This window comes from Ictidomys tridecemlineatus, chromosome 13 (genome assembly GCF_052094955.1).
Source record: "Ictidomys tridecemlineatus isolate mIctTri1 chromosome 13, mIctTri1.hap1, whole genome shotgun sequence".
Taxonomy (NCBI): domain Eukaryota; kingdom Metazoa; phylum Chordata; class Mammalia; order Rodentia; family Sciuridae; genus Ictidomys; species Ictidomys tridecemlineatus.
The window spans coordinates 35,950,306-35,965,273 of NC_135489.1; the positions used below are offsets into that span (position 1 = coordinate 35,950,306).

The window sequence follows — 14,968 nt, forward strand, 5'->3', positions numbered from 1 at the left end:
ACACGTGTGCTTTGAGCATGAGTTTTTCATAACCCAGGCAAAGGCTTGCAGGCTTCTGTCACCAACATACCCTGGGGACAAATGGATGTGGATGGCAAAGAAGAGTTGTATGTTTGTCTCAGATTATTTTTCCCACTCTTAAAAGTGCCTAAAGGCAAGTGAATGGAGGAGTTGCCAAAAGATAGTATAGGAACACAACTGGCCTCTAGGTGGTGCTTGAAAGCAGTTTAGGCAAAGCTGACATCTTTCAGGGTGAAAAGGGTATTGGTGGCCCCTCAAGTCACTTGCAGGCTCCAAGGTCTTCAAAAGATGCTCAACTGTTCCACAGTCTCCGCAAGTGGCACACTGGGCCAGTTTTAATACATTCCTTTTTTTTTTTTCACCCACTCCTGTGTCTGTAGGTTTTGGATTCCATGGATAGCTTATGTTGATGATTACCCTTTAAATTATCATTCACCCTGTAAATTAAATCATCACCCTTTAAATTCAACAAACAGGGGGCAACAAAACACACTCATTCAAAGAGTTTTTGTCAACTAAGTAGTTTTGCCACAAAGCTTTACTCAGAAACATCTGCCTGCTTCTCCAAGTCTATTTGCCCAGGACAGTCTTGTCCAGATGGAAGAGGCTGGGTCTGCCAGAGCTAGGATTTTGTTTGGTTGCAAGTGGAATCTTCCCCAAGGGAACATTTTATGTTTATATTTTTTGGTAAAGTTTTTAAAAAGGTATTACAGATGTCATATCAAATATAAACTTGTAATTCTGGTGAAACAATTAGTCATAATAAATACAAAGACACCTTCTTTTCCTGTGGTAAATCAATAACAACTGTGGGTATATATTGAATCTACACAAATCTCCCATATACGCATGCTCTGAAAAGCACTGAAAAGGGATCTTTGGTATAAAAGGAAAGAATTTATAAATCCAGGCAGATTTTGACATATACTTTTTTTTATTAAATATGTAAAAAGATCAACGCAAGTCAAGTTATTCACATATTCAGAGACAAAAAACTATTCTACCATGCGACAATAGGTGGGTAATGTAAAATGAATGTGATACATCTGAATAAGACTTTTTCATCTATTATGTCATTACTTATCTATATTTATAATTAACAATACATATGTTTACATTCCTTTCAGTTTACATTTAATATATAACAAAAGCTTTATGGTGTACTATTTAGTAAAAGTAATCTGAATGCATATTAAACCTTAACGGAATAATGGAAATACTCACCAGGGAAGGGAGGAATTCTTGGTTCCCTTCTGGAGTTTACTTCTCTCGGGTCAACAGGGTGTTTGTCTTGTCTTTTTTTTTTTTTTTCCTGCTTTTCTGCTTAGAATGAGCATGAGCTTTCTCTTTGCCCCCTGCTTCAATCACTTCCAATCTGACAGCAGCAATGGGAAGTGCTATAACCAGCCAACAGTGGGTGAGAGGAGGGACAAGGAAAGAAATCCATCTTCCTGAGAGGAAGCAGCAGGGCACACAGCAAGGAATACCTCTCTGCCTAGCAATGATGACATGCTACTGGGGGTGGCGCACGGAGGAACCCATGTCCTGAATGACAGGATGAAAGAGCGATGGGGTCCCACTATCTGTGGGAAACAAGTGGTGGTCATACAGAGGCAGGGGTTGCGGCCCAAGACCGACTCCAAAACACAGCTGTTAAAGATTCCCCAAAGCATCTGGGACATCATCCGGGCAAAGCACAGTAGAAGATGTTTAAGATGGGGGACAGAGAATCTATGGCTCTTTCTAAATGAATGAATAATCTGCCCCAAATCATCAGGAAGAATGGATTATGGTATTCTTTACAGGCTAACATGTCTCTAGCTGAGAAGGTGGGGGAGCTGGAGAGAACAAGAGTTGTTCCAGCAAAAGCCATCAGGGAGGTTTGTGGAAATTATACAGTAACAAGTGGTTCTGGAGAAGACTGGATCCTGACACTCTGGTACACATTCATGTACATCTACGTGACAGGAGCATGGTCATGAACCACCTGGCACTGGGTACTACCGAGATGTTGGGGAAGATGAATGGTGGCCTAGGAACCACCGAAGTATCTGCAAGGAGTTGTTTATTGTGCCTCTTTACAAGAGCTATTTGTAAAACATCAGCGAGTACAACGGGCTCAGGAGGGCAACACACTGTTAAGCAAGATACTGTGTATAGCACAGCCACTACCTGTAACCAGGTGAGGGAGGATGTCACTGCCAGGAGCCAGGCTTTCCAGCCTCAGAGAAATGAGCTGCCGCTGTGTGCAGAGTGAGCAGGAGAGAGAAGAAAGGGAAACCAAACACCACAAAACATCTGTCCAATTCTGCACAGTGTGTTGTAATAATCTCAAAAATACAAGCCATCTTTTCCACATAGAACTCAATAAATACCACTTTGCTGCAAAAGATTTATTTTGGAAAGACTTCTTTTGGTGCCAAGCTTGAATGCCAGAATTTAGAGTTGGTATTTCATCACTTAATAAAGAAATTTCAAAGCTTGATGATACACAATTCAGAAATTTATTTTAAGCTTTTCAGTTAAGCGGAAAGTGGGGTGGGCACATTTTGTTGTTGTTGCACCTGCTAAGTCAAATAACAAGTGAAAGTCAACCTAAATTTAGAAATTAAGTGAAATTGAATGATCCAGGAAGGGATACCATCTGTCAAAAGGTGTGTGTGTGGGAGGGGGGAGGCAAAGATTTGGAAAGAGACTAAGAAAATGTGCAAATATTAGTTAAAAAAATAAGGAATGCTTTTAATTCATTAATGTTTCTCTGTTTATGAATTGCCATGGTTTAGCAAATGTCAATGACAAGGAGGGCCCTTGTGTTAAAGAGGGGAAATTCCTTATTCCAGAAGATATTGAGAGTCATAGGTTTTTCTGTGCTGTTATTCCAGTGTCAACACCAGACTGCAGAACCAGGATTCTCCCTTGGAATTATGCGCCTATTAATTAGGTCTTCACTTCCAGCCTTCCAGCCAGTGTGCAATATGATGCAGAACCCTGGAGCTTGGGCTGCACACTTGAAGTTATCCTCTAGTAGGGATCCCTTAGTGTGGATGACAGGATTTGGGTTGAAAGCCACACGAGGAGGAAGAGGGACCAGCCAGGAGGACCTGCACCTACCAAGACCCCCTGTGGACTGCAGATTACTGATGACAACATCTTGGGAGAGTGGCTGCCCACCAAAGAGGACCCTGAGAAAGAAAATAACATGGGAACCAGGGGAGGAGGGGGGGAGGGGAGGGGTACGTGGAGAGAGGGCAAAGTTGAGATGGTGTTTTCCTTGAGTAAATGTCTTTTCAAAACTAACAACATACTGTGTGGTTGTCTAACATGCTGCTCTATGAACACTGCTGGGCCCTGAAGTCTGAGTTTTGAATCCATTTTTTTCCCTTTAGTGTTGTGACAAGAGGGAGAAACTGACCCTATGTTTCCCCTCATGACACAAGTCACTGTCATTATGGCTTTCATATCAAGTATCTGTTTCCCTTTGTTCCAATTCTTTGACCAAATTTATGTTCAGAAGTTAGACTTGCAAACATCAAAGCACCACAAATGCGTGTGACATCTAGTGACACTGGGTTGAGAAATGCCAATATAAATACCATATATCAAATTACCATTGTTTCACACCAGGATAAAAAGGGGTGGTGGTGGTGGAAGTGGTTTTGGGGTAGGGAAAGTTGTTCTGGAAAGAAACGAGGAAAAGAGCAGAACCAATCTCAAGCAGCCAAATGGTGAAGTTGAAGGTATGTGACCCTATGATCTCTCAGGTAGGCGGCCAGAATGACCGTCAGCTAATGCATCTTGGCAAAGGAAATGGGAACCAAGCGCAGTGGCTGGCATACGCAACAGTGCATTGATGGTAACGGCAGACTGGGAACAACTGGTTTCTGTTGAGCTTGAGGCTGCACGTGTTCCAATTCTCCAGAAGAAAAGTTCCCACGCACAATGGAAGTGTCAAGAGCTGCTGAGACGGGTCAGTACTCTTCCTGCTGCTGGGGCTGCTGGTCATGGGCTTGCTCCTCGGCTTCCGGCTCTTCTGTGTGGCCCTCCTGTGAGGCAGGGAGAAGTTTCAGCTGAGATAATTTATGGTCTGAGGCCCTGAGGGATCCCAGCCCATGGTCACTGTGCAGTGTGTTATCTTCGGGCTGCAGAGACCACTAAGCTTGGACACAACCCTCCAGGTTTCCCAGATCCCAGTGGTCAACATGCATGCAGGGCCATCAAAGAATGGTCATTCTAGAAAGCACAATTGTTAGGCTTTGAGCCCCCAAATTTTCTTCCAACTGTTTTAGAAGGAAAACTTCAGAGAACACATCACATACTTTCCTAGTTTTTTAGTTGTAGATGGATACAATCTCTTTATTTTTATGTGGTCCTGAGGATCGAACCCAGTGCCTCACAGGTGCTAGGCAGGTGCTCTACCACTGAGCTACAACCCCAGCCCCACTTTCCTACCTTTTGTAAGAGAGTCAACTAAACACAATGACTCTACAGCATCATGATGACCACAATGAACATAAAACAGCACCCTAGGCCTGTGTAGGACGGTTGCCCCTACACTAATGGTCCAGGATATGGTGCTTCTGGTCCACTTTTGGTTTCCTTCCCTGCTTTCCTTCTTCTTGTCTGCCTGAAGCCAGACCTTTTTGTTACAATAGGTTACTAATCTGATGTGGGCTGAGATATCAGCAAAAGTAACTTGTTTGAGTTTCTGAGGGGAAGGAAATGTAGCAGCCATGTTTCATTGGCTGCCCCTGGCAAATAGACCCCACTTAGCAGAGAGCTTAGGAGCTTTGGCTCAAGGACTTTGGGATATCTGTTCAGGGTGGTTGAGGTCTTTGCTTACTTTCTATTTCTCTGTGTTTCTCTACTTGGTTTCCAATGTCTATTTATTCATTTGTCTAATCTGGTGAAGTGTATCATGGTTACCAACTAAACCACAGATACAAATTCTTTCAATTTTTGACCTCATTAAGAATTAACTAGCTCTTTATTATCCAAGCTGAAGGAGTAAAGCTAACCAACAGCAGCTAACTGCCCCCTCAATAATGGCACACGGTTTTCTGGTGCAGTGTGGCATGTGTGCCAGCACACAGAGATGTGCTCAGGTCCTCTCACACCTGGCACACCGACTCCTGAACCATCAAACCCACCCACCCCCTTCCTATCTGACCCGAATTCCCTGTAGCTCAGGACAAAACTGTTGAGAACCAATTCAAATAGAGTGTGGTCATCTCTCCAGTACCCTGAGCCAGAATGATCTCTCTCCCTTCTCCTGCAGCACTCTGCTCTTCCTGTGCTATGAAACCGACTTGTAATCTTGTCTTGAATTTTTCGGCCTCGTCCACTGCATCCTGAGAGTCTGAGATCAGGAGTAGGGGCTCATTCGACTATGTCACCTCTCAGTCAGTACAGAAGGTAATATGTGTTGTGGCAAGAGGAAGGTTTCAGAGGATTCAAGTATGGATGACCAAGACTACCAGACTATCAGCCAAGATCACATGCTGAGTCTTTTCTGAAAGGCTGTATAATGTAAAGGCATGAGACTCTGGAGCTATTTACCAGCTGTGAGACTTTGTAAATATATTGCAACTGCTCTGTGCCTCAGTTTCTTGTCTGAGACAGGGATAGGGGTACTCACATAGCAGAATTTTCAGTGTTTCACTGATCAGTGAATTAATGGATTAATCAAACCCAATGAAGGAGTATTTAGTAGATAGTAAATATGAGCTGTGATTATGATTTCTTTTGTGGGACAACTCTTTGGAATATATTAAGCACAAATAATTAAGGAAAAAAATCCCTTTCTGTGACAACCAACAGTTGAAAGTGACATCATTGTATTAAAAACCTGGGATTACATTTAGTAATGTCTCTAACTCAGTGACAGTGGGCACATTATTTGGTAAAGGTGAACTCTCCCCTAACCATAACCATACCTGGGTACCCCATAAACTGTGCCACCATGGGTAAGGCCCAATATCCTCCTCTCTGACCACTTCTGTTTTTCTGATCCTCACACTTGGATTCCTTAACTGCAGATGCTCTCCGATCTTGGAGAGCAGAGTCCTGAATCTGTAGTGTCAGACGATCCCAGGGGCCCCTGGGCATGCTGTGGCTATACTCCTGGCAGTATCCTCTGCTGCTGGCTTTGCCCACTGCTTGGCACAGGTGAGGGTGGTCTTCTCATGAGGAATAGGAGGCTATTTTATGCACAAAATAGAAAACAGGCACTGGTCTTGGAGCAGGCGCTCTCCTCATGAAGGAGACATGCTGGTGGGTTGTTTATGGACAGGTGCCTGGGAACTCCCAGTGGCTATTCTGCCACAGGCTCCTCCACTTTCTGAAAATGCTACTCCTCCCTGAAACCTCTTCTCCCTGCCACCATGCCACAGTAATAGCTCCTCTCTCCAAGCTTTTGAAACCTTGTTTCTGCTTCTGTTAGAGGGCATGTGGGATTCAGCCCTGTGTGTGCTTCTACAGGATGGCCGTCTTCCTCTCCACCCTGGCTCAGAGACTCCCCTGGGTGAGGGATGTCGTTTCATTCTTCCTAACTCTTGAATCTAGTGTGGTGTCTTCCATACTATATCGTCTAACTTCAGCTGGTCTAAAGCATACTTTTCTTACATAATTGCATTTGTGCATGTTACACTGATGAGGGGAAGATCTCAGAAATGAGGATCTGTTTTACATTTTAGAGAAAAGCTCATCACAGTTGGGAGTTAACTGTGGGATAATGGAATTAACTAAGAACTGCAATTGGAAGACCTGGATTCAAGGAATTGTTAAATCTGTTAACAAGCTACAGGACTAAGAACCCACCCATGAGGCCCCTCTGCAGGCATTCTTCCCAAACATGCTAAAGAAGGGGGGTGGGTCCATTGCCCTTGTCTATGGTTCTGTGGTTCCCAGATGGCAAGGGCAGCTCCCTAGAGCACCAGACTCAAGTCCTAGCCACAGGAAACTGCCTGTGATATCAAATATCTGCAGGAACCATGGACCCCAGATCATGCTTATCAGGCAATAAAGAGCAAATCTTCCAAGTTATCAATGGGTTGCTAATGCTTGGGGTGCGAGTTAAGGAAACTGGAAAGTTTGGCAGAACACATTTATAATTCTGAAATACTACATATCACATCTGAGCTTGCCTAGCCTTTTGTGCGCTTTCATAGGTTCCCAGGAGGTAAAACAAAAGACCTTTTTCTTTGATCCATACAAAAATGAAGACTTTAAATCCACATGTTAAGTAGATGCTCAGGCAAAACCTGTGTCAAATATGGAGCCAATGAACTGAAGTGACACCTGCTCAATTCTGCTATTTCCTTTCAATCCATTACATCTCTCCAAGTGAACTGTGAGTGAAGTTAATTTTTTTTTATTCTTATTGTAAGGGTTAGAGAAGTTGGAAGGAAGCACTGAAGAAGGGTCTTGGCCACTGTGGGAGGAGAATGGGGGCAGAGGAGGAAGGAGGCTCACCCAGAAGCTCCTGCTTCCAAATGTAGGGGGTGTGCTCGGCCTCATCTCTCACTCACTCCTCATGGCAGCCCTGGTTGGCTCTTCTTTCCTCCCTGTTTTAATCCAAGTTCCCTCTGCCTGAAATACACCCTACCTTAGCTTTATTAACTTGATATTCCTAGCCATCCTTGAACATCCAGCAAAAGCCATTTTCACTGTGACATCTTTGCTGGGCCCTCCAGGCTGTTTCTGTGTACTCCCCACAACTTGACTTATGTCTCTGTTATCACATTTATTATAGTCAGGCACAGATTCCAGTTAGTTGTGTCCCTGTCTTCCTTCCAGGGACTGTGGGCTCTTCTGTGGGAGGGGTTGTGTGTTTTTCCTTCACAGCCATTGCTTTATCCAGTGGAATGCACAGACTCTGTAGTGACAGAAACACTGCCTGTATCAAAACACTGCTGAGGAGAAAGAAAGTCTTTAGGTCATTTTTAAAGTGGCTTCCATGACAGTACCTCAGTAGATAAGCAGCTATTTATAAGCTATTGCACCTTGGCTGTCAAAATCCATAAGGGAGCAGATAGCCAATGATTCAGCTCACATACCTGTGGGCCCAAGTTAAATACAGAGGGAAAAGATAATGACAATGTGACAGAGAGGTACCGGACAACTGCCTGGCAATCTGCTCTGAAAACTTCCATAGGGTTTCTACACCTGGGAAATGAATTACCTGTTGACTCCCCTGCTCAAAACTTCTAGCTAGATTTTTCTACCTTCCAAACATTATATTCTGGGATTGCTTGACTATAAGAATCAGAAGCCAGTCATCACTTAGTGGAAGAGATTCCCCTTCCAGCAAATACACCTACCTGAAATTGGAGAGCACACCCAAGTGTCTAGCCTTTAATTCTTCAGCACCTCCCTTACCTTCAGGAGGAAAAGGCAGCCAACCAGAAGCCTCTGTCATTTCAGATTTGTATAATCTATCATCTCAGTACTGACACTTTCTGACAAAGTTCTGACATTTTCTCCCAGATATCATGTATATCGGACTTGCATGTGAGTGTGACCTATTCACCACCCAGGTGTGGAAATAGTCTAAAAACAGGACACAGTATCAGGGGCAAGATAGTGGGGCAAAACGATAATTCAGAGAGCTGGGGCAGTGGCATCACAGCCACTTGTTCAAAAGTAATGACTTTGCAGACAATGACCCTCATGGGCAGTGGCCAGGGGTCAAAGCTTTCTTACGGCTCATGCCCCAGTGCAGAGACTGGTGGTGCTTCTGGGAGGCTGTCCCAGAGGCAGGACTCATCAGCCTCAGGGAGGAAGGCAAACCTTGAAGGTTTTGAGGTGTACTGGACAGTTCCTTGAGCCTCAGGCAGGGGATGCAGGAAGGAGAGTCCACCTATGGCTCCCCAGGTTCTTACGTACACCTCTGTAAGCAAAGCCACGTGTGCATGTCTGTGCTCACAGTTGGGAGAGTCCACAGAAAGTGTTCAGCACACAGTCCAGGCACAGCAGTCTTCCCTTCCTATTCAGAAACTAAAGTTTAAAAAACCCTGGTCTCCCTCCTCAGTATTTAGCATCTCACTCCTCACTCTTCATCCTAAAGAACTGAAGTCCTCGTACTATAGTGATACGTGCATACCCACGGTCACAGCAGCACAATCCACAATAGTCAAACTATAGCACCAGCCTAGGTGTGCATTCATGAGTGAATGGATAAGGAAAAGAATGTGTGTATACACACAACAGAGTTTTGTTCAGCCATAAAGAAAAATGAAATTATAGTATTTGTAGAAAAATGGATGAAACCAGAGAAGATCATATTAAGCAAAATAAGCCAGATTCAGAAGATTAAGGGTCCTGTGTTTTCTCTCATATGTGGAAGCTACAGAGGAAAAAGAAAAAGACGGGAGGAAGGGGGATCTTATGAAAATCAAAAGGAGATGGGTAAAAGAAAGGGATGAAGGGATGGGAGGAGGGGAAGGGAAGGGGTAAGCAGTGAGGAGTGATATTAGCCAAATTATTTTGTTACGTTGTGTGCATGTATGAACAAATTAACAAATACTTTATTATGAACAACTACAATGTACCAATAAAAAATGTGGAAAGAGAAAACCAAACCAAATCAAATCTTGGTCTTGCCACAGTCTAAACATGGACACCTAGCATATTGCAAGTCAAAACCCTTATTTTCCACAGAAATCTCAGTGTAGCCTGACATGTTTCTATGGGTTTTCCAGACACAAAGTTGCAATGAAATAAATACTGGAACCAGAAAAATTAAGCCAGCAACTGTACATAAAGATTTTGCTTTGGTAACCCATGCACGTAGTTCAAGTCTATATTCTCTTACAGATTTAAATTGCCTGGTTACTCTAAGTAAATATCTTCCTGGATTTTGGATAGTTCTTAGCATACACTTAAGTGGTGATGCCAATGTCTCTCTTCTCTCCTTCCTCACCACATTTCTATTTGAAGATAGCAGCAGAGTGCCAGAGATGACACAAAGGTGGTTTGAGAAAAGTACCCATTAGTCGGAAGAAAACAGAAGTTCTCCACGGACTTAAATGGATGTATGCCCAGAGAAGGAGGCAGAGATAAGACTTTTGGAGACTCATTTAACAAAAATGAAACTAGGGAGTTATCTGGAGAAATCCAGGGAGGCGTCTGACTACTTCCTCCTACACACACAGAGCGTGCTTGACTGAAGATTTAAGTAGACAGGCTATTTTGAGGTTTCCCCAAGTGGCACTACTTTGACTTCTTCCTGCCCCATGGCATCCAATATGCTGAGAGGGAGGTAACAGTCCTAAAGATTTGGGGCTCTTAAGTACATAAACCTGGGTTCAAATCTTGTGCTACTAACTGGAGTTGCTGAGCAAATAATTTCATCTGTGAAATGCAAGTAAGTAACAGTACTTGCTGCATAGATATATGGTTAGGGTGAAAAATGTATACAGAACATGAACATAATATTTAGCACATGCTAAATATGCACTAACTCTTCACTATTGCCACTGTCACAATCCCACTTAAAAGGGGTGAAGGGATAGCTCAGTGGTAGAGCAAGTGCTTAGTTAGCATGCATGTGCCTCCTGGGCTGAATCCCCAGCACCAAAACCAAACCAAAACAAAAAGTAACCCACCCAAGACAGCCAAAAAACATGGTTCAGGCTTGGAGAAGAGAGAACTTATTCTCTCTCAAGATTCTGACCACCTGCTCATGAACTTGGGAAAGACCTCTGTTGCCTTAGTTTCCCCTCATCTATGAAATGGAATGATGACAATGACTACGTAATAAGATTATCAAGAGAACTAAAGGAGCTAATAAACTAATAGATATAAAGCCCAGGGCCCTCTTCCATCCAGCCCCATCCCAGGTACTTGGGAAAAGGACCTGACAGACTCAGTCTTAATGACTGATGAAGCTTTAAAACACTGCTGTCCCACGTGTCTGCATCTTGACCATCCACACACTGCAAGCACAGCTCTGTGAATGCAGCAGGTAGCCAGGGAGTATTGTGGGGTGTGGGTGTGGGTGATGGAAATGGCAGAACCAACTAGAGGGTGGTCATCTGAGCAGCACTCCCTGAAATCACACCCAGGAGGCAAGGGCTCTTGTGGGAGGCTGGCCTCCATCTCCTTAGCTAGGAATTCAGCTCTTCATCTGGAGCTCATGTGTCAATGCTCCTGTGCAAGGACTCCTCCCTCCTGGGACAAGATCTGGCTTAGAATCAGGTTCTCTCTCCTGCTGGAGAGACTCAGGCCCATGTGCGGGTTCTCCTCTAACCAGCAAGCCACTACCACAGACAGCAGCTCCTGCTCGGCCGCAGTATGCGCAGACCTCATCGGATTTAGCCTCAAATGAGTGTGTGAAGACAATAACCATATCCACCTAGTCCCCAGAACACACAGAACATTGTGTCCATGCCACCTGTGGTCACAGACACACAGCAGACTAGCCTCTCGCTACTTCCATCAGATATGAAAACACTCAGAACCACATGTCCTCAACCATCATGTCCTCTGGGGGCCCAACAAGGCAGATTCCCAGGGCTTCAAAAATCTGCATTCTAAGCTACTGGCCACCAACAAAGAAGTTTAAAACAAAATATCAGGGGAAATGAAAACAATAGTGGAGAACCCCCAAATCTGAGCAGAGTTTTTCCAGTTCAGGAAAGTTTCATTGCTAGGATTTTAAGTCATAAAGGGAGTAAATATTTGCTGGGCATTCAGCTGAAATAAGACAAAGTAAGCCTGCTGGTGGCTGTAGTAATGCTCACACACTTGTGACCCACCACAGTGCTCTTTGCACACCTACAGGCCTGCAAGTCAGAGACCAGAACACTTGCACCAGCTTCAACCCAGCCTCAGACGCTCGGAGCCCCAATCCTCCTGGCCCTCCACAACTCAGCTTGGTGGCAAGTCAAGCTCCACTGGACTCTCACTTCTGCCTCTGGGTGCTGGGCCTCTTCCTCCAGGCACAGGCGACTAGGGGGACTCTCCCCAGTCTCTGTCACTTGTCCCGCCCCCTCCCCTCCTGGCTTTGTGACATCACCATTCTCCTTGCTCCTGCTTTTTGTCACCCTGGCAGAACCACACTGTGGGTCCCCCTCAGCACATCTGCTCATGAACAGCAACCCTGGTGGCAGGTCCTTCCCTACAAAGGAGGCCTTCTAGAAGTCTTTTCAACAAAGGGCCATTCTGCAGTTTTGCTCTACCCTGATGATGAGTAACCAAGGCAACTAGCTATGAAAAAAACCCATAGGCTTTATGGGGACCTATATTATATTTTCCTTTAACCATACTGTGATCTTTCATGAGGAAATAGGAGCCCTTCTACAAATTCTTACTGCTCAGGTTCTCACACTCTCTCTTGGGATATGGCTGTTTTTCTCAGCTGCCTCCCCCCTCCTAGGCCTCACTATGCACTCATCTCTTCTCAGATTAACTTATGGACACATATTCCACAGGCATGGGTCAGTGGATCATGATGCGTATTCTTCTGGGAAGATCAAGTGCATTAATTGAGCTATAATTCTCACTGAGGTCTTAGGGAAGCACTCTAAGGCAGGCGGATCCATTGCAGTTTGACCAGGAGAGTCATTTCAGATGCAGGGGCTGAGAGCTCCTGGCACTTACGTGTTCTTCTGAAGCATAGAGTACTTCCATTAGTCGCTGCACGAGGTCATCATTTTCCTGCCCGTGTTCTTGGCAGAGTAGCTCAATCTCTCTCAACTTCCCAAAGTAGAAATCTCTTTCCTTTTCCACACCTTCAAGGGCAAGTTTTAATGAATGTACCTGCAAGAGAGTGAGGGTGGAGAACCCAAAAATATACAATAGTAAGTGACCAACTATGCCTGTACACGGGGACCCAAAACACGTAAAGAGACAAATAACCAATGTGCAAGTCTGAGAGAAGAGCAATAGGTCTGTCACCTGAGCCCAAGCCTGGGCCAAAATGTCCAATCTCAGAAGCACACTGCTCATTCCCTTCCATCAACTTAGTGTTTATTAACCAGGGTCAGAGTGCTCCTCTGCCTGCGGTTTCAGCTAGACTGTGGGAACCTTTCCTCTCCTGCGAACATTGACTGAATGGCGTCTTTCCCCTAGCATGCTGCTCTGATCTGCAAGTTTGTGTCTCCCTCCAAATTCACATGTTGACATCCCAATGCCCAGTGTGAAGGTATCAGGAGGTGAGGCTTCTGGAAGGTGACAAGGTCAAAAGGATGAAGCCGTCACAAAGGGATTAGTGCCCTATTGAAAGAAGTCCAAAGGAGAGCATTAATCCTTCCAGCATGTGAAGATACAACGAGAAGGTACCATCCATGAGAAATGGGCCCTCACCTCACACTTATCTCCTGACACCTTCATCTTGGACTTCCCAACTGACAGAATCGTTAAGAAATAAATTTGTTGTTTATACAAGTCATGCACAGTTTATGGTATTTGGTTGTAGCAGCCCAGACAGACAAAAACACTCCCCCCATGAAGGGTTAGAGAATGGAAGAATGCAGGAACGGAGAGACAAGAGAGTTGTTGAGTATGGTTCAAAATGAGATTGAGCCAAACTGGATAAATACTCTGAGAAAGTGGGACTTGGTGCCCAAGGAAAACTGGAAGAGTCTCAGCCGGGCTGTGTGGATCTGTCTTCTCTGGTTCTGGCTTTGGGTGAATCACTGAAGGTGGCAAGGGACAGAAGCACCATTCCCTCACCTAACTAGCTCTCACTTCCTCTTTATTCCCTTTGACACTGGTACAAGGACCTTCCAGTGCTATGCACATCATATAATGGCCAATAATGGGGAGGAACACAAGGTCTACGCATGGCTCAATAATGCAGGCACCTCGGGGTGAAGAAATGTCAAAGGGGTTAGGAAAAGATCAGGTTTCAAATCTCAGGCCACCACCTTCCTCCAGATGCAGCAGCTATTTACAGGCTCAAACTGTCACTCTGTTCCTGGTCTCTTATAATCTATCTATCTATCTATCTAGATTATATATACACACATGTACATATATACACACATACATACATATACATATATATATATATATATTTATCCTTTGTTCATCTATATTTATGTAAACTCAGATCCACCTAGAAGTCTTACGAATATGGCCCCTGAACGTTAACCTCACTGAGGCTGCTCTGTACCTACTGACAAAGCTGTGAAGCTTCCATTCACTAACTTTTAACTCTCATTTCTGCTAATAGTATATTTGGGACATTTGCAAAAACTGAAGGTAACCAGACTAAATTTTAGAAAAAAAGTTTGTTCTAGCAATTCTTTCCTGTTTTAAACAAACCAACCCCTTCTCTGGGCTCAGCCATAGGATGCATCTCAGCTCTGGGCTGGTGCCACAGATGGACCTGTGGTAATTCAGGGGTACCCCCATTCACTAGCTCCATTTCAGACAAGAACACAGTCAATCCATGAAAACTAAGTCTGTCTACATCCTGAGCACGGTGTGGTTTTGCATAGTAAGAAAATAGCTGTGGCTTCTGTAGAAATACTTAGCCTGAGTCGGGCTCTGTGGCACTCCATGGGTACTAGGTGAGCAGTACTTGGCTATATACATTCCTTAGTAAGATCTCCCAGAAGCTGGGTTATATGATGAAAGAGCAATTGGCAACTGAAATTCCATTTTCACAGGCCTGCTCACAGAGACCAAAACCAGTCTGATCCCCACACGTGGTGGGATGCCATATGACATGGGATGCCTGAGTGATGGAGGGAAAGTTTTCTTTTCACAATTTTCCCAACTACCCTTAGTGAGTCCATAGATTGCAGGTCCTCCCACGCCTTGCAGTCCATGTGACAGCCACGGTCTCTGCCTGGGCTATGCCCACCCTCTCCTGCCTGCAGTCCCTGATTCCAACCTACTTCCTGTTGGCTCACCCACTGTCCAGAAAGAGTTCCTAATTATTTTATTTATGGCTTTTCCATTCTGACATCTTTTGATTCATTTCTGTCACTGGAGCTGT

The 14,968-nt window shown here is 44.5% G+C and overlaps 1 protein-coding gene across 4 annotated transcripts in view; it reads right to left on the reverse strand.

Annotated features, from left to right (window-relative positions):
• Nucleotides 1-2,399: 2,399 nt before the first annotated feature.
• Mapre2 (microtubule associated protein RP/EB family member 2) overlaps nt 2,400-14,968 on the reverse strand; it is a 153,711-nt gene continuing 141,142 nt past the window's right edge. For all 4 annotated transcript variants that reach the window (XM_005325577.3, XM_021726542.3, XM_005325578.4 and 1 more), the window contains 2 exons: nt 12,622-12,780; nt 2,400-4,064 (listed from right to left, as the gene is read on the reverse strand). In XM_005325577.3, the coding sequence (XP_005325634.1) occupies nt 3,990-4,064; nt 12,622-12,780 (234 nt within the window). In that variant the 3' untranslated portion in view covers nt 2,400-3,989. The remainder of the gene's footprint in view (nt 4,065-12,621; nt 12,781-14,968) is intronic.